The sequence below is a fragment of the Solea solea genome, chromosome 13, assembly GCF_958295425.1.
Source record: "Solea solea chromosome 13, fSolSol10.1, whole genome shotgun sequence".
In the NCBI taxonomy this organism is placed as follows: Eukaryota; Metazoa; Chordata; class Actinopteri; order Pleuronectiformes; family Soleidae; genus Solea; species Solea solea.
In genome coordinates, this window is record NC_081146.1 from 9,004,074 (window position 1) to 9,022,576 (window position 18,503).

The following is an 18,503-nucleotide window of genomic DNA, read 5'->3' on the forward strand; positions in this document are numbered from 1 at the left end:
TATGTCATGAATTATACAAATAAAACTGACTTGAATTATGTTTTGGTTAATAAAAGAACAAGCTTTGAAGCTTCAAAAATGACTATCAGCCAAAATATTGTCGTTACCTATACTGGCCTTATGGTGATATAAGATTTAGTTACTACATAAAACTAAATCAATACAACAATATTATTAAAAATACAGACCTATTAAAGCCATAGGTATCACTGTATGATGTTTATGATAGAATTGTGTGTGTGTGTTCTCCAGTTTCCTCCCACCCTCATTATGAAGGATAAAATAAAAAGACAATGAATGAATGACAAAAACAAACATTGTCCTCATATCAAAATGTTTTATTCAAAAAAACACTTATTTTTAAACGTTATTTACAAAAAGTGGCTTATTTACATTAAAAAACAGCAGTGAAAACACTGTTTATGTGAAGAAAAATAGAAAAAAGGACTAAAAAAACAATGCTGGCCCTAGTGATCATATAAATTTTATATCAGAAATCTCTCGTCCACCAGAGTTTTGTTGACGAGGTTCTTCCTTCCAAGAAAGTTACGGATCAAACGAAATATCTGTAATAAATGGGATGGTTAAAATAACTTAATGTTGATTTTAGCTCAGTGAAGGCAACATATTTTATGCACACCGTATACTGACCATTTGCTGTACGTATGTAAGCACGGCTGCAAGTACAAAACTCTGAGATCCAAGGTCGACGACACAGAAGAACAAAGTGTCAAAGATCAGCAGTGTTGCCTCGTTTCCATAAAACAGCACACCACTGAAGGAGTGGGCCTCATCTGATGTGGGAATCACAAACAGACTGTAAGTACACAAACATACATACAACATGCATTAATGATCAAAGAGAAACATCCAGCCTTTCAGGTCAGGAGGTCATTACCATTGTAAAAGATGCTTTTTTCATTGGGTTCAAGAAACTCCATTCCTATGACCCTCTCAAACATCAGCTTGTCCTTCACTATATAATCCATGTCAGGGTGAGCCTAAGAAACAGAGGTACATGACAGACAAATGTGTCCAATAAAAACAACACTTACACTTCACAAACAAACAGATATACAAAGTTTTTTTAATAAATTTGAACGAACATGGTCTACAATGGATCCGAGGAAGTGGTTCATCGTGTGGTATGCTCTGATGTTCTGCTCAAATGGGTTGTTCGTCGATGTGTCCATCAGCCGTGATGGCCCGTTCCTCTGTAGCACAGGCGACAGTCAACCAAATAAATTAGATATTTAAGTATTTTAGTATTTAAGTATAGATTAATCCAAAACTAATGCGTGTCAGTCATCTTTTATGAGGTATGGAGCCACAAGAAGTGTGTGGTTGTGTTTTTTTTTTATCTACAGAGACACTGCCCTCTGCTGGTATATAATGTTTTCTCTTTGTTTTGCTTTGGGCTCTGGATAGCAAGGAGATGTTATTGTACAGACTGAGCTATTCCGGTCAGGGCCAAGAGTAAAATATTGTGTACATTCATTGCCAGAAAGGAGCCAAACAGATCATGGTGCAACCCAAAACACAGACAATGATTGAGCAGAGAGTAGATTATTCCACAGAAAGCTTGTGTCCTCCCGACTCTAACGAAGTATGTTAAAGATCATGGTCTGTCTTGGTCGCCTCTGTTCCCTCAGCTGAGTTGCCTTCAATAAATTCATCCAACTTAACTCAACACAGACTTCAGAGATTTCTTATAGCACGTACCCGGCTGAGTGGCTCCCGTATCCTCTCATACTGTGACCGCAGGTGAGTGGTAAGAGACACCTGAAAGGTCTGGATGTCTGTGTTGGGAAGCAGTCCTCTTTGGCCACACAGGGATTCCTTAAAACAGACAGAGGGACAGTACCAGAGTGGATATCATGTGAAATCAACAATGTCATAATGAAGCTACAGCCACTCAACATAAAAATGATGCCCGTTTGTGCACGTACAGCTTCTCTTTTCAGGTTGTTGTTCATTTCCTCCATGTTTGTATCTGCATGGCCATGTACTGAACGCCCATGGATATAGTAGCCAAAACACCGATGGGATAACAGCAGCACAGAAATCTATGTAGCAACAGAGGCAAAATACAACCATGTAAAACATTCCAGACAGATACAATCAGCTCTTAAACATTCTATGCATCATACACATTGCTGCTTACATTACTGATGGAGCAAAGATCGACAAACTGACGGATTTTGTCCTCCACGAAGTGCTCATAAAACACAGTGAAGAATATCACCTGCAAGGATAAAATATGTTAAAGGAGCTCAGGTTTCTCTAAAATCAAGATTGAATAGAAAGAGGAGATATTGTTTAAATGTAGTTTTACCTGCAGTAGTCCAATGCAGAGCCACAGCGTAGCTGCCAGGCTGTAGCGCAGAATCAAGCTGTATGAAGGAGTGTATGCCTGAGAGGAGCGCTGTAAAGTTGACCAGGGGTCCCTCAGGGCCAAGTTAGAAAAACCCACCACCTGAATGACACAGAATGAAATACCAGCAATGAGGAAAATAAAAATCGTAGCTGCAAAAAAGAGATGTGTGTGTATATGCAGAGTGTAGGATGTACTTCAAGAATGAAGAGCACAGCCATGATCTGAAAGGTTGGGCTGATCTTGCGGAATGTCTGGATCTCGTTCCATTCATTGGCTACAAAGTAGGTTCTCCAGATGCTGACAGGAGCGGGATCACGTTTTGGCTCACCAGCCGCTGAAACAGCAGCAAACAAAGTGACCAAAATCAAACAGCAGGGTCATTTGCTTTGTATGAAAACTGCAAAATATAAGATCAGACTAAATATGTTTGTACCTTGCACAGTTCTGCTGGCTTTGTTACGTGGCCTCTCCCAGTCAATAAGGAATATATCAACTGAGACCTGAAGGATCAGCTTGTGGAGAAACTGGATAGCCTGGAAAACACAAAAACACTAATAACCATACATACCCAATGAAGTGCATCAACTGCCTTTCAAAAACATCTGTACTAACCTTAAGAGTGAAAGCACATCCAATGTATGTCACAAACTGCTCCTCCTGTGCAGGCAGTGGTAACAGCACTGATACAAATTGTTGAGCCTAAACAGACATCAACATCAATAAATTAAGCAGCCAACAATAATCACACCTACATCTAAGCATTCAGTCAGTAAAACAAATTCTAAGCAAAACGGTAAAGGAGGAAAAAAAGACTTGCCTTTAACGTCTAAAGAGTGCAGAGAGTAAAAACAGAAAAGTCAAAAGCTCATAAGTCAAAGATAAAATGCAAACAAATAAGAAATACTACGGAAAAGCAATACAGTTTGGACAGTTTTAAAAGGAAAATGGTTACAGATAGAGGAAACTACATTAATTGAAGACAAGTATGCAAACTCAATCTCATAAAAGAGAGTTCCAAACGACACTAACCTTGTAAAAAATGAGCCAGTAAAGCCCAGTTCCCACGGTGACGACAAAGAAAACATTGGCCAGATCTCCAGAATAAAACAACAAGAACTTGAACATTGTCTGAGGCACAGGAAAATAGAAAACGACCAACATCACTCTCAATTTTAACACCAAAATGTGGATGGAAGTGGTTTAAATTATGACCCGTTAAAGACACAATACCCCGGCATCAATGAGTGGGGAGCCGATCCTTCTCTTCCAGCTGACTGTCTTCAGCAGAGAATAAAGCACGGCCAAACCTCCCATCACACCCAAAGCAGTCTGTGCACACAGATGGCAGTGAGAGCTTCAGGTGATACCACATATTTTTGTTCTCTTACATACAGTTTCTCAACAATTCATTCATATCTCTACTCACATCTGTCTTTATGCGAGCCTCACCCTGATCCATCTCATACTCCATAGCAAACATTGTCTAGAAACAGACAGATAAGGAAGTGTACAGGGTAAAACAATGCCAATGTAACTTAATTTTTGAGAGACAAAAATTAAGCTAAATGTGTGTGTGTGTGTATATGTACAGTATATGTGCATGCTACTCACAGACACAGTTTGTGTGTTGATATCTGTGATGAGAACATCTGTGTATGTCACAATCATTAGAGGGGGAAAAATCTGTCCTTCCTGGGTTCGTGGAACAAGCTGGAACCTACAAAAACATGAATACAAGTGAGTGACAAAGTTTTCACTTTATTTATTTATTTATTTTTATCGTGGAGCTGTGTAATGTACAATGGAAACCTACCTAATTTTGACACTGGTTGCCACACGAATGACTTTAGGCAGGGAGCTCATGCTCTTCTCTCTTCCACCCAGCGTGTCCACAAGAAACATGCGTCGAGACAGGTACCAGTTCTTCATGCTCTCTAAGAACCACCACAATATATTAAAACTAGAATGTGCTCACAGAGAACATTTTCTAGATCATCATCTGGATGTGCACCAACTTTTAGCACTCTACACATGCCTTATCACCAATGACAGACTTCCAGATAGACTTATACATTGAAATGCCTAACCTTAACCCTTAACCTAAACCTAATTCTAACCCTAACCCTAAAACCAGGTCTCAACTCCTAAAAAGCCCTGTAAAGTTGTGAGGACCAGACAAAATGTCCTCGCTTTCCCAAAAGTGACTCCCTATGGTTTATTTTTGGTTCTTACAAGATTGCACAAACATTCACTGGAGTAAAAATTAAAATTGCACCTTGGTTTATGAACCGTCCATTGTATTGCTGGTTGTACACGAGTGTGGGCAGGGGGAGCAGTTTTCTGTTCTCTCCACCACCAAGATCCATGAACACATCATAGAAGAGCGGCTCAGAATGGGCTTGTAACAGCTCTGCTACTGAGAGATCACACTAGAAACACACACACACACACACACTACTTATTACACAACTGGACATTATAATGCAGAGTCAAATGAAGGCTGAATCACTCACACTTTGTTGGTAAGCAGTTCCAAAGCTGTAAGCTGCTGCCTGTTTGGCTGCTGTGTCTGGGCATAGCTAAAGCACGTGAGGAGAAGAAAAAAGGTGGTGTGGAGTGAAAGAGCTACAGCTGATATACTTGTACGGTTAACAAAAGAGTAACAATATGGGTGATTTATACACATTGTGTAATGTATAACAATGCTCTTGAGTATTAAGACCAAGTATCTAACTGACATCTTACCTGGAGATTACCTCCTCCTATCTGTTCCCATTTGAGGAACTCTCCTCTGATATTGTAGACAGCTGCAAGCAGTTTAATTTCAGTGTTCTGTCACAAAAACAATATGCAGATTAATAAAGCATCTTCTGTACATTTTCCTTTTATATAACAAAAAAAACCCCGGTAAAGTTAATATGGGTTTCTTACTTACTTTATTTTTTCCTCTGAAACTGAAACCAAAAGGCACTGGATCAGTCTGAAGCACTCGACCTGCCAGTCCTGGTTCATCGCCATAGTAAAGCCATGGCAGATTAGCTCTCCTGTAGACAGGATATTTAAAATGCATAATATCAACTCTGGGTCAACATTTGTGTATAGGGGTTTGAAATTCTGTTTGTTTCATTCCATATCATTAGAGATGGCACTATATTATGCATGTATGCGATCCTGTTGATTACCAATAGGAAATGTCTTGAGTTGAGCTCATAACAGCCTTTGATCTGAAAATAGTGTTAAAGAGACCACAGGCATCGTTCGATGTGCCGCTGAAGGAGTGCATGTTCATTACACACATGTTCCCGAGAGCCTGGCACGCCGTTAGGTTGGAAAAGACCTGAAAGACACACCAGTAATTTATCCAAAATTACTAATTTTACATGTAACACATCAGTAAAATCAGAATAATAATAACATAGCATCTGTCATTACACACCAAATTATCTATGCCCAACATACTTGCTTTTAAGGGTTTGCATATTTAATGGTATCAATTTGTGTTGAATATTTCTATGTATTTATTGAATACATTTTTGACATCAACACCAATATAATATTCTATCCACCCAGTCCGAATACCACCTATTTCATTTTTTTATGTATAGAGAACACAGGGAAAAAATAGAAAAGGAATTACAAGGCAAGCTGCTGCTGAGGAGTAGAGATTTTTCACAAACCAGGCAGACTGGACACTGAATTTCTGCACAGGAAACACAGAAGAAAACATAAATTAGAATAGTTGTGAATGACCAAACATAAAATAAAATACACGAGAGAGCAGATGAGATGACTCACCAACTGACCATAGTTGACACTGGGATTTGCATTTGTAGGGAGGATTCCTGGAGGGAAACATAATCCCCCTGCCTGGAAAATACAAATTAACCTTTGATCAATCATGTTTTCTGTGAATCTGACAGTGAATGGTGTGAAGACAAGGTTTTAGAGGATTCTGGGGTAGAGGGTTGACTGATCTCACCAGGACATTAGGAGTGTTACACACACAGGATGTGTTAATGAAGGAAGCCTGACACCTCTCACACCTGAAAGAAACATTTGGAGACTGTTTCATCTCTTTCATGGTTTACAAAGAAAGAATCAACATTCGACTAGACTTTTCCTCGAGGCCATTTGTCAAAGAAATCAAAGGCTCAAAATGCCAGAGTGCCAGAGACAGAAGAAACAATAATACCAAAGAGCTTTTAGTCTGTGACTTATTTAAGTGTAATTATTTTTGGTGTCTGCATTGCAGAAGAAATAACTTGCATAGTAGGTATACCATCTTGATATTTTTTACTTTTAATATATGAATATTCAAATAAAATTACAGGATACAGTTGCCTCCATATTGTGAATCTGACTGAAGCAGCTGAATATTTGAGTCTTTATGTTGTATGATATTGTCGATAGAATGCTAGATATGCAACTGTTTTGTTTCATTTACACAAAATTTAGCAGGGGGGTAATTTAGCAAGTAGACGGTCCATTAGGTCAAATCAGAAGGACTTAAGTAACTTAAAACCCACCTAGGAACAAATGAAAAAAAATGAAAAAAAGAAAAGAAAAGGTAACTGTTAGACTTAAAATGTATTAGTACCTGTCTCCACTGCTGCTTGGTACAGAGAACGCAGGGATGTTTCTGCTACATGTTTCACATGTGGCTTCATCCAAAAGGTTTCCATTGACATCTCTTTCCACTGTGGAAAAAACAAAACAAAAAACCCAAACTTTTTTAAACACAGTATTCAGCTATTTATACATAAAACACATTAATACATTAGTCCTGTCATTAGTGACTCACCCAGGACATTGGCTGGTGGACAAAGGCACATCCCGTCATCACTGAGACTGCCTGGACAGCGGATACACCCAAAACCATCTTTTGTTACTACCTGTGGAGAAGAATAGTATTATATAATTTTTAGTAATTTGTATAACACTAAATCACCACATTATAAGCTCAAAACCTAACAATTATAGAGAAAACCACAACATTTTTCACAACAATGTTGGTAGCCTTCTAAGAAAGCAGTATAATAAATAAGATTACAAATTGAGTGGTAGAATATCACAGTATAATTGAGATAGAAAGAAAGATTGATAAAATTGTACATACAGGCTTATCAGTGGGACATTGCTGACAAGTATTTGACGCCTTATCAGTGGTGACACTGCGGTAGCCAGTTTTGCAAACACAGGTCAGTCCTGCAAAAAGAATGGATAAAAATACAGTTTATGGTCACACAAGATTATATATGATGTTAAGTTCTAATTATTTGTTTATAACAAATGCAGCAGCATGTTTGTCCAAACTGTAAGCCCATCTTTCAAAGGCCACCATAAAATCACCACATTAGAGGTGTAAGAAAAGGTTGCTTGGGTATGACAATACAATGTTGTGTATGTGCATTTCTTTGTCAAAAACACATAGATTTTAACAGATTAATCCAAAGATTCATGGCAGACTTTAAGTCACGTGAGCTGGTTTGTGTTGTGATTTAATCCTAGACCACCAAATAGTAGTGTGGTTAACATCTTTACTGAACCATTAAACTCATATCTGTGAAGGTTCTCTGAGGTCCAGGTCGGCCATCTTCAGTGGTTAGTAGTGTTTTTTTGTCCTATTCAACAAATGATGCTGACCATAAGATACAAGATCAGATGCATCATTTATAGCACAGATCTACTGTATCGATTTTACAATGCAATTTTTAGAATTTAAAAGCTGGGATGGTCATAATTGTGAAAAAATATGATTGATTTAAGTGTTTCCTTAAATGATCTGTATTGTCTTTCTGCGTTTGTGTACCTAGCTAAGTCTGATAAGCCAAGCCTGATCTGGATAACAGTGGCGCTGTTTGTGTCACAGACATTTTTTAATCGAGAACGTATTTCATGTTTTTGTCGCCCTATAGTAGGTAAATCAGTCTTGTGTGATAGTTTGATAGTAACCGACCTGTTGTGCTCCTTAGCTGATTTGGACCGCACTTGACACACGACAAACTGGAAATATCGAAAAACTCTTCCACGCCACACTCCGTCGGAGCCTTAAAGGGAATGGTAAACTGCTGACAGTGTAATAAATCAATGTTTATTAAAAGAAAAAGCGTTAGAACGTTCTGTATGCTAAAACCCGAGGGTAGCGTCTCCGTCGCCATGGTAAACAAGGGCTTTCCTCTTACCCACAATCCCATTAGGCGCGAACATAAGCGTGTTCCGGAAGTAAAACCCCCCACTTTTTTTTTTTTTTTTTAATAGAGATTTATTTTATCAGTCATGATATTGTAACCAATAATATATATATGGTTATATCAAGCTACACCAAAAGTCCGCATGATGCCAACAACCTTTTAAGAAAAAACGTCTTGAATACAACTACCAGGGAAAATACTACACTACCCACAATCCTCCGCTTGAAACGTGACGTCTCTGATTGATGGAGCTCACTGTTATTATGTGTGGTTCAAATTGTACACTATTCACATGATCTGTACAGGCCCTTGCACAGGTGTTTATTTATCTCGATTAGACCTTTAATAGCTGAGAGGAGTGTTGCTCTGTTGTTATGAAAGATTATGAAGACCAGGATATGTTTTACTTTCATTAATAAGGTGTGTTTATTTTGAGATAATTAAATGACAGTTTTTGAAAAGGGAGTTTTTGATAGTGGACTGAGTGTTTAAACCTAACCCATTGTAATAAAACCACTGCTTAATTTCTCAAGTACATTTTGAAATATAAAATTTAATTGTGAAATAAGCGTTGAAAAGATCAAAGGCTGTATCTTTAAAATGTGTGGTGGTGCATAGACTACTGCTTTTTTCTTTTCTTTTTTTGTGCAATAAATAATATACAGCCTCATTTCTTTTTCAGCTGATTGTGTACGTACACCTGTTCCAAATAACTGAAGCGTCTTATGATACAAACGCCTGTTTCCTGTGCAAGATATACTCAGCTATAAAAAGCCTGTAACATCCGGTTTCGGTGGGACTGCTCTGTACTCTGTAAATCCTGTTCCTTCTGAAGCATAAAAAAAGATTAAAGACAACTTCGTGAACTCTCAACCTTTCATTTCTTCTCTCACCCGGGGAACACACGAACAATGACATTGGATAAAATAATAATAATAAAACACTCTTGACTTACGTGCTATCGCGACTTTATTGTGACGAAGTATTTATTTCAGACAGGAAATCACACAAGAGTTGGCTCACTGTAGCTCCAACTCCCGTCCAGTAGGGGTTAGTAACGCCCCTCCATTACATATAAAGAACAGGAGGAACATAAAAGGAGGGAAAGGCGGAGCTGTGCGCGCCACAAACTTTAACAGCAGGACGTTACACGTTTCTGAGCGCTAACGTTTCCAACAGCATTTTACCAAACTCGAAAGAAACCGAAGAAGCGACTTCTCAGCCTTTGCCCGCTGAAACCTAGCGGTGGTAAGTTTATGAATGTGGTTTATGGAGACAAAATAACTTTTTAACGATTTGAATACTTTCCTTGTACTTTGATGCACTCTGTTTTGGCCGGAACCCGTGTCGAGATCACCATTCCTCTCATTTTTTCACAGACACGGCCACGCGGCCTGGAATGAGAGAATGACAATAATCCTAAAATTGCGAGGCCTCAATGTGAAGGCAGGTCTAGAAGACATAAGGAAATTCTTTAAACATCTTCATATACCTGAAGGTGGAGTGTGGATATTGGGAGGAAGTCTAGGAGAGGCGTTCATTGCATTTACTACTGAAGAAGATGCCCAGCGTGCCACTCGGTATAGTGGTAAATTACTCAAAGGGACTATGGTGACCATACGCATCAGCAGCATGGACGAGCTGGAGCACAAACTAAAGTTAAGGATAATGAAGAAGAAGAAATCTTCTACCACCAGGCTTACTCATAAAAGACCTCAACTCTCTCCAGATCCCAGTATGCCATCTTTGAAAGAATTTACTTGTGATCACAATCTTGCAAGCCCCCCATTGACAACTGTAAAACCACCTGATCCCCGTCTTGCACAGCCTTTTTATTCAAATTCTGCAGACATTCAGACTGTGAATTCACTGGATCCCAATACTGCCTTTCTTCTTGGGATTTGTACTGTCCTTCAAAATCTTCAGTCATCCCATGAAAAAGGAAACCCAGAGGCAGGGCTGAGAGTAGATTTCCAGAAGGCTGATGCCACACCTGATGTGGTGAAAACACCAGGGCCATGCCAAAACTCAGAGGCTGGTTATGTCAGGCTTTTTGGTCTGCCAGCCTCGACTACAAAAGAGGACATATGCCAGTTTTTCGGTGGATTAGCAGTACAGGAAGCCATAGTCAATGTGAAGTTGGGACTTAACAATGGCTGTCTTGTCAAATTTGCAAACACACAGGACGCAAATGATGCTCTTCGTTTTAACGCGCAGTTACTGGGATCCATTGTTGTGGAGGTACGAGGAGCAAGTGAGAAGATGTGGACCAGTGCGCTGCAAGAATGTGAAAATCCATTTGCTTATTATGGCAAGAGAGAGACACCACCTCCAAACCCACTTAGGGAAACGGCAACTGCTGTACAAAAACCCTCACTGCAGTTTAAGAGGCGTTCTGTCAACCAGCCACTAAATAAGTGTATAACAAAATCAAAACCAGATTGTGACTCAGCCACTAAATCAACACCAACCATGGAGCACATTATCATGGCGAGGAAGTTACCCAAAGAGATGACCAAGACAGAAATAAAGGAACTGTTTGGGTGTCATGACATTGCACACAAAAATGTACTTCATCTGCTTCACAATGGCAACAGAACCGACACAGCTTTTCTTATTTTTAACCACATTGAGGATTATGATTATGCATTGAACCTCACAGGTTGCCATGTGGGCTCCGACACCATTGAAGTGTCTTCCATCACTAAAGAAAAGATGAGGGACATGATGGCTGAAAACCATTTCAGGAGTCTTAAAACACTCTCAAAGAGGAACCCAAATCAAAGGAGCAAGTCACAGCCAGTTGAGACTCTACAAGAGACGGACTCGGCTGCACACACATGTCTGTATGTTAGAAACTTGCCTGCAGATGTTAATAAGAATCACATTAGAAACCTTTTCTTGAAAAACAAACTGAAAAACGAGAACATCATTTTATTGTGTGACACTAATGGCAAGAGTATTGGTGAGGCTGTGGTTCAGTTTAAGTCCAAAGAGCTTGCAGCTCTGGCTCATGGACTCGATGGTCAGAAATTCATGGGGGCACCAGTGTTACTTACTCTTATAAATGTCAAGCAGATGGAAGACATTGTCACACAAAATGCTTAAAAAAAGGTTAAACTCAATCTTGACAAAACCTTTACAACTGACTGATCTTGATGAACATTCCCTTCCAGAAGCATTTGTTTATAGTTTATCGGCTTAACTGATTAACCACCTGACTTAATTTTTTTTATTTCTTTTACATGCCATGTGTTATGACTTTCAGGATTTTCTATCAATTTTAAATGTTACATCTTGTTGCTCTTTTGTTAACCGAGACAAAGAACTTCAGTGCATAATTTAAGGTGATTATCTTAGCGTCTAGTATTCCAACAGGATCCACCTTGAACCTGTGGCTCAAATCAAAGATGTAACATGTATGTTACAAGAAATTGTAAAATTGCAGACTTTGTAATAAATAAATGTACATTCCGAAACGGCATTTTCCAATGTTTAATAGAACTGGACCTTGAGGAATGAACAAAAAAAGTTAAAGCTGAAGAAGATATGAGAATTTTGTATACAATGTACACAAGTAAAAAACATAAAATCATAGTATCAACTCTTGGATGTCATGATGCACACATGGGACCGACTTGAAGATTCTGACGTCACATCTCCTGATCATTTGAAATACCTGGATTGAAGTCCAGAATACCTGGATGGACCTGGAGATAGACATAATGTATTAAAATGGTGGCGCAAAGATATATGCTTCACACTTTTTGACTTTCAAGGTGTTGAAAATGGGAACATTAACTATTGGTGCTTGTGTACCTGATAGGCGATTAGAGTATTGGTCACTATGGTCTGACAATCTGGAAGATGTGGTGGAGAAACTTGTGGAGTTCATGGTGAAGCTGCTCAAACTAGAACCCTGTGGTTTAAAATAAGTTGATTAGTATAGGAGACAGTATACATTTTCCAAAATACAGCATTTCCAACAGCTTCATCTGACAATGGAAAATCTGAAAATTTACAACACATGTAAATAAGGATTTACTTATTGTTTTCACATAATAGGGCCGCACAAAGTTTTTTTTTTTTTTTAAGAGCAGAGAAAAGCATCTCTCTGAACCAGCTCCTTGCCCTGCACCCTCTCTCTGAGCTGTAAGCTCACAGTCAGCCCCTCCTCCCTACACACATGCTGTCCTTCACACACCACACCATAGATGAGTGATGTGTGGCCACATCCAGACGGAAACGTTAAGACGTTTTCAAAAAGGTTCCCCATAAACACGGCATCGTTTCAGGAAATATCTCCATCAGCTGTGGTACATATATCAAGACTGGGAGATGTGCTGTAACACATCGGATACAATAACAATCGGAGACAGAATGAACCCGAGCCAGGGGAAAGAAATGGGAAATTATGTCCGTTTACGCTTAGTGAATTTTCCGTGTGCATATTTAGCGACTTTAAAGACTCCCGGCCACTTTTCTACAAGAAATTTAACAACTTTCTGTCATAAACCGAAATACTTTCTGAGAAGGAAAAGCAAAATTCTAACATTCTAACTGTATTTACTGTGGGCAGAGAGTCAGACACACACACACAGTGCAGTGCAGCCGACTGTGTTGAACAATCACCGATCTGTTTTGTTTTCTCCTCTTAATGTTGAGATTCAACACTTTATAACCAGCAATCTTGTTCGTTCACATCTAGTTAGAATTCTATTTTTTAATACCGCAATATGCATCACAAAATAAAACATTTGAAATGCCCTTTCACATAATATAAAAGAAGAAACTGTAAATGCCAGAGTGATGTTAACTGTACAGAATCTATAACATTAATGGAAAAGCATTTGACAATGGTTATTGGTTTTCTTCCATACCGTTGATACGCTCCTCAGTCTGTACTCCATCAGTATATCTGTTAGTTTCTGTGTCACCTTCAGCACGAGTTGAGCATCACTCTCATTCTCTATACGGAAGGTATCCTAAAAAGCATTTTGTGAAATTATGACATTTAAATACAGATTTAAAATTTAATTTAAAACATAAATCAACATTTAAGTTAAGAGAAATGAGGCACATACCAGGTAATTGAGCAGTGTATTTGGTGGGGTTTGGATTTCTGGGGCCGCTCCCATTAAGCCTGGCTTTTGCAATGGCTCCTCCATTGGTCTGTCCATTCTAGACATTGCATTGGTCCCCATTTCAAAACTGTGGTATTCATCAGGATACATTCTGCTGGGGTTCTCCTCCATCAGTCCACTCCTTCCATAGCCATGTCTTTCAGCACCTCGTCCAAAATCATCTCCACTCTGAGTGGGGTGATTGTTCATACCATTTGGATAATGCCTCAGATCTATATCAGAGTCATGGAAATCTTCCGTGTTTGAGTACCCTCCAAAACCAGGCTCCCCATATTCTACTGCTGGGTAGTCAGAGAGAGGGCCACCTGGAGGAGGACACTCCCCTGTAAATTGTGAGTCAAAAATCCTGGAACCTACAAAAGAGTGAATATCATATACAAAAACTGCAGAATATAACAAGGGTTTACGTGCATACTATTTAAGAGAATATGCTTTAAATGCACACACTCTCTATAAAAACTTACGGAAGGGTGGTGCTTTTGGACCCATTGCTGGGCGTGGTGGAGGCTTAACTTTAGGGATTGCAGAACCTGTGAGAGGAAAAGACAACAATTCATAAAAGCAACAAATAGATAATACTTCATTACTCAAATAATTAATGAGTGACTCACGAAATCCTTTGAACGCAGGTACTTCACAAGGCTCCTTAAGGATCACCTAAAGTGCACAACAGGAACAAAAACAAATTTTTTGTTACCCATTACCTCAGAATTCTCCAATACATAATCATGACACAAAATACTTTTTCACTAAATATTATAGCCCAGAAAGAATATTAGGGCTGTTCACTTCCAATCTACTAAAATAGAAATGTTCTACAATTACTTTTATACTGCAATTGCACTATGCAAATTTGAAAAATGTGATACCGCCAAACTTTCATCCCTAGCCAATGTCACACTATTTCTGGATGCACAAGGGTGAGGAACTCACCCTGAGTTGTCCCCTTCCCTCAATTTGCTCCACCTCAGCAGCAGCCTCTTTAACTTTCTTCCTTTCAGCAGGGTCTTTCGTGGCCTCTGCCTCTTCACAGGTGATCTTCTCAGGGTGGGCTTTTTGCTGTGTACAAGATGGAAAAAATAGCAATGGTTCAAATGATTTTGCAATATTAAGTCTTCGACGCAGAGTTGGAAAATTAAAAATGCTCACCAGATATTTGAAGCTGTGTTTCCAGCCTCTCACATGTGCAATCATATCATGCTGCACGCGGGACACAGCACAGAGTTTGCACTGGTAGTGTGGCGGGACAGATTTACTGGGGCTTCGGTACTCCCACACATAATGAAGGCCTGTGGATATGGATGTTATGTGATGAACATAAGTTATACCTTACTAAGGAAACACACATGTGAGGGAAATAGCCATTCTGCTTACCAATGATGGCATCTTTGACACTCATCAGCTGTTTGCTGAGAGTGGGCAAGGTCTGGACGGATGTCCCTTTCATGAACACTGGGAAAACAACAGTTAAACAGTCAACATAAAGCAAACTTTAAATAATGGTTCCACAACTCATAAACAGGCACAAAAAGTAAACATCAAAGTAACTAGTTTAGCGAGCCTCATTAATTTTGGGGAGAATCATGTAGCCAGAGATGTCTATTCTAAATCACTGCCGGCCAAACAAAAAAACAAGTATTTTTTAATTGAGTTATCATTAGAACGCCAAACTCCTCAGGGAAGAGTGGGAACAGCTGTTCCCCCAATTTGGCCCAAAATGGGTTGCAGGCCTCGAGCTCTTTCGCCACATTTCTGCTCACTGTGCCCAGCCACCGATATATATCACATCTGTGTTGCACTGATGAAGCAGTTCATGTGAGAATGCGTGCGGAATACCCTGCATCATTTAAAATAATTTGGTTTCTTCTTTCATTTCTTACATTTAGAAATGATGTCATAATCCATATTATCACTCATGCCAGTGTAAAACAGGCAACTGAATAAAAAATGCATTCAGCAGTGTTAAAATGTTTTGAGAAACCAGTGTTTCTGCAACAACCACAGCACAAAATATGCAATAAAACATCAGCAACCGTGGTAGACATATGGTTGCATTTCTGCATGTCCTAGTTTTAAAACCACACGAGGTGTCATTAGGGACTAAGTGCATTTGTGGTGCTGGTCTTCAAACTAGCAACTTCTTGGGAGAATGGATTGACATTTTGAAGATTGCTGAAAATTATTATATTAAAACCTTCTAAATGTTGACAGTTTGAATTTTGTACATAGAAAACCTGCCAACACTGATGTCCATAGACTGAAACATTAGGTGGCACCACAGCAGCCCTATCTCTGAGAGTGTGAGTCAAAAGAGTGGTGAATATGCCACCACCCATGACATGAAGCAGGGAAATCAATATCTCAAGCTTCAACTCCCGAGACTGGCGATAACACTGAGTGTACGAGACTTACCTATATCAGCAGAATGCTGCCGCTGCTTTCTCTGTCATTGGAGGGAATAAACCCACATAAGGAGAGAGACACATAGAGGCATTAGTGACATGATGACACTTTGCAGAGGACTTAGCTCCTCGTCCATGTCTGCCACACGTACAATGCCATACAGCCATTACTTTCCTTATTCTCCATGACCCCTGCATCAAGCAGCCGAGGCCACAGGAACAAATCTTTAAAATTACTCTAAATAATGTAGCCTGAAGATTAGATTCTAAATTCTCATTAGTATTATGAGAATTTAGATCAGAATCACTCAGAATCAAGGAAAAAAAGGGGTAATATTATACATTTATTATAAGCAATCGCACAAAATCCAATATGCTACCAAGGCCCCAAAGAAAGACCAAGACCTCAGTAATTTTTCCAGTAAAGTGAAACAGAGATCACACACAACATCTAGTATGCTGTGTTTTGATGAATTCCTGAGTGTTAGCCATATGACAACAGTAAATGTAAATGATGTGAACAACTAAACATTCACCCAAGTGTTCAGAAGGAGCTTTGAGGGGTGTGTTGAAATTTGATAATTTAGGATGTAAAACAGCTCTCAACAATGCCCCTTTGTAGTAGAAAAATGCATGATACGTTTAGATGTATATGACTTTAACTGAAATTTTAACCGCCCTCCTTGTTTGAGTAGTGTTTTCATTGATTTTCAAAGGTAACAACAGCATTAACACACTGTTTTGGAACTAATTCACGTAACAATGCAAGTAACTGCTTATTTACAAACAATGAAGCTACATGCTAGACACATGCTAAACATGTATAAACATTTGTTGAAACACACTGCATTTTTAGAGTACTACTTAAATTATAAATGAAAACAAATGTTTAAACTATGAAACGGTGATAGAAAATTATTAAACTGCGTCAAATTAACTACAAATAAAACGTTTAAGGGCACATAGCAGCATTTGTCAAGTTTTAAAGAACAAGGATGTGTACACTTACATAAATAAATAATAGTTGGTTAATTGATTTAATTTTAATTCATTCTCAGACTCAAAGTATGAAATAATGATTATTAAAAATTACGAAAACAGACTAATTCAACGCATGACAGCACTCAGAAATAAAAGATGAGTAACTTGTCATGGGATAATGGTTAAAGTATCCATGGCCACATTGTTAAAAAAAAAAACAAGCCCTCGATTTCCGGTTCAGAAAACCAAAGGCAAATTTATAGCCAAAGAACTAAAAAGCTATGACAGTTCTTTAAAAACCAAAACTGCTGCACATGAGAGGCCTGGTCCACGGAGAGGGTCTCCAGAGGCATGAGTGTAAATACACCCAGCCCTGAGAGCACAGAGGCTGGCATGTAAGCCCGCCTGCCGGGGACAGCTGCAGCCTGGCTCTCCATCAGGCATCACCTCAGTCAGTGATCGGTTTCAATAAAAAGTCAACGTTTGAAAGGGAAATCATAGGTTTCCCTATTGTGGTGGTCAGCATGACCCAGTACACGTATTAACCTATTATTACCTACCCTGTCTGCGGTATTTACGCTGTAGCTTCACTTACCTTCCTCCGCTGAGCTTGCGGCGGCCCCTGTCTGTGGGGCTGAACCTGTGTCATCGAATCCTGGGGCTCCATCTCCTCAGATTATCCACTGTGGGATAAAATGAACTCATAAATCAATTTCCTTTAGCATACTTTATTATTTTTGACTTGCACTGTTTCGTGTCTTGTTAGGCCCAGCGTAGCCTGATGCTACATGGTGTTGGTTTCACGCTAGTGTACGGCTACAGTCTGTACTAGACTGTCTCTGTTTGAAATAACATAGTATTTACAGTAACTTACCAAGGTATATTCCGATGAACCTACAAGGTCTTCGGAGCTCAAAGTACAAGAACGGTTCAAAACAGGATTAAAGAACAAACAACACTGTGAGCACGGTCTCTACAAATGAAAGTGATGGTAAAATGTGAGGGTAGCTGTGCTTCTGCCGGTATGAAAGGGCTGTAATTTTAAAATTTTAATTTTACCAGAAAAAATCATATTCTATTAAAGAAAATTAACATGGTCACATTTTCTGGCACAGTATCATATGTTAAAATGAGTAGTAATGCAAATATAATAATAATATTGCTAAGGCGCAAATGTAAACAACTATGTAGTGCGTTCGTTTTAAACACCCGAGTCCACCGTGAGAGCAAAGTATATCGTTTTTAGTATTTTAAGTTTCCCGGGACTCTTGGCAACAACTGCTTTGGATTTTATTCGTTTAAACTACAAATTCATCATATAGTATGTTGTTTTTTTGGAAAAACAACTTAAATGTGAAATAGGCTGATTACCTCCGTCGCGGTAATGCTCCGCTTTGCTGTGTCCCAG

The 18,503-nt window shown here is 39.0% G+C and overlaps 3 protein-coding genes across 5 annotated transcripts; 1 reads left to right on the top strand and 2 right to left on the bottom strand.

Annotated features, from left to right (window-relative positions):
• Positions 1-323: 323 nt before the first annotated feature.
• Positions 324-9,607, bottom strand: tmem67 (transmembrane protein 67). 2 transcript variants are annotated; one of them, XM_058647521.1, is made up of 28 exons: positions 9,524-9,607; positions 7,494-7,582; positions 7,179-7,269; positions 6,975-7,074; positions 6,357-6,420; positions 6,173-6,244; positions 6,015-6,077; positions 5,560-5,714; positions 5,313-5,421; positions 5,123-5,209; positions 4,891-4,956; positions 4,653-4,806; positions 4,191-4,311; positions 3,989-4,094; positions 3,804-3,860; positions 3,608-3,706; positions 3,407-3,505; positions 2,990-3,076; positions 2,811-2,910; positions 2,572-2,711; positions 2,336-2,476; positions 2,165-2,245; positions 1,950-2,066; positions 1,723-1,839; positions 1,107-1,214; positions 899-1,001; positions 652-794; positions 324-566 (listed from the first exon to the last, which is right to left on the bottom strand). In XM_058647521.1, exons 3-28 carry the CDS (start codon positions 7,207-7,209, stop codon positions 486-488), a joined length of 2,601 nt encoding a protein of 866 aa, XP_058503504.1. In that variant the 5' UTR covers positions 7,210-7,269; positions 7,494-7,582; positions 9,524-9,607; the 3' UTR covers positions 324-485. The 2 variants fall into 2 exon arrangements, with proteins under 2 accessions (XP_058503504.1, XP_058503503.1); XM_058647520.1 differs by lacking the exon at positions 9,524-9,607 and adding an exon at positions 8,334-9,494.
• Positions 9,608-9,660: 53 nt separating this feature from the next.
• rbm12ba (RNA binding motif protein 12Ba) lies at positions 9,661-12,047 on the top strand. The gene is made up of 2 exons (XM_058647526.1): positions 9,661-9,816; positions 9,948-12,047. Exon 2 carries the CDS (start codon positions 9,976-9,978, stop codon positions 11,674-11,676), a length of 1,701 nt encoding a protein of 566 aa, XP_058503509.1. The 5' UTR covers positions 9,661-9,816; positions 9,948-9,975; the 3' UTR covers positions 11,677-12,047.
• Position 12,048: 1 nt separating this feature from the next.
• On the bottom strand, positions 12,049-18,150 carry si:ch211-197h24.6 (uncharacterized). Of its 2 annotated transcripts, XM_058647528.1 has the most exons (12): positions 17,970-18,150; positions 17,691-17,778; positions 16,125-16,155; positions 15,087-15,164; positions 14,862-15,001; positions 14,646-14,771; positions 14,324-14,369; positions 14,177-14,242; positions 13,653-14,065; positions 13,449-13,553; positions 12,388-12,487; positions 12,049-12,278 (listed from the first exon to the last, which is right to left on the bottom strand). In XM_058647528.1, the coding sequence occupies exons 2-12, from the start codon at positions 17,760-17,762 to the stop codon at positions 12,235-12,237; spliced, it is 1,221 nt and encodes a 406-aa protein (XP_058503511.1). In that variant the 5' UTR covers positions 17,763-17,778; positions 17,970-18,150; the 3' UTR covers positions 12,049-12,234. The 2 variants fall into 2 exon arrangements, with proteins under 2 accessions (XP_058503511.1, XP_058503512.1); XM_058647529.1 differs by lacking the exons at positions 16,125-16,155; positions 17,970-18,150.
• Between the last annotated feature and the right edge of the window lie 353 nt (positions 18,151-18,503).

Excerpts from the sequence above, each read along its gene's own strand:
- rbm12ba (XM_058647526.1), top strand. The coding sequence starts at position 9,976 with ATGACAATAATCCTAAAATTGCGAGGCCTCAATGTGAAGGCAGGTCTA.
- si:ch211-197h24.6 (XM_058647528.1), bottom strand. The coding sequence starts at position 17,762 with ATGGAGCCCCAGGATTCGATGACACAGGTTCAGCCCCACAGACAGGGG. Across the intron at positions 16,156-17,690 it reads CGCAAGCTCAGCGGAGGAAG|AGAAAGCAGCGGCAGCATTC; the intron begins GTAAGTGAAGCT and ends CTCCAATGACAG. Across the intron at positions 13,554-13,652 it reads ATACACTGCTCAATTACCTG|GATACCTTCCGTATAGAGAA; the intron begins GTATGTGCCTCA and ends AATGCTTTTTAG.
- tmem67 (XM_058647520.1), bottom strand. The coding sequence starts at position 8,571 with ATGGGATTGTGGGTAAGAGGAAAGCCCTTGTTTACCATGGCGACGGAG. Across the intron at positions 3,077-3,406 it reads ACTGGCTCATTTTTTACAAG|GCTCAACAATTTGTATCAGT; the intron begins GTTAGTGTCGTT and ends ATGTCTGTTTAG. Across the intron at positions 1,215-1,722 it reads TACGGGAGCCACTCAGCCGG|AGGAACGGGCCATCACGGCT; the intron begins GTACGTGCTATA and ends CCTGTGCTACAG.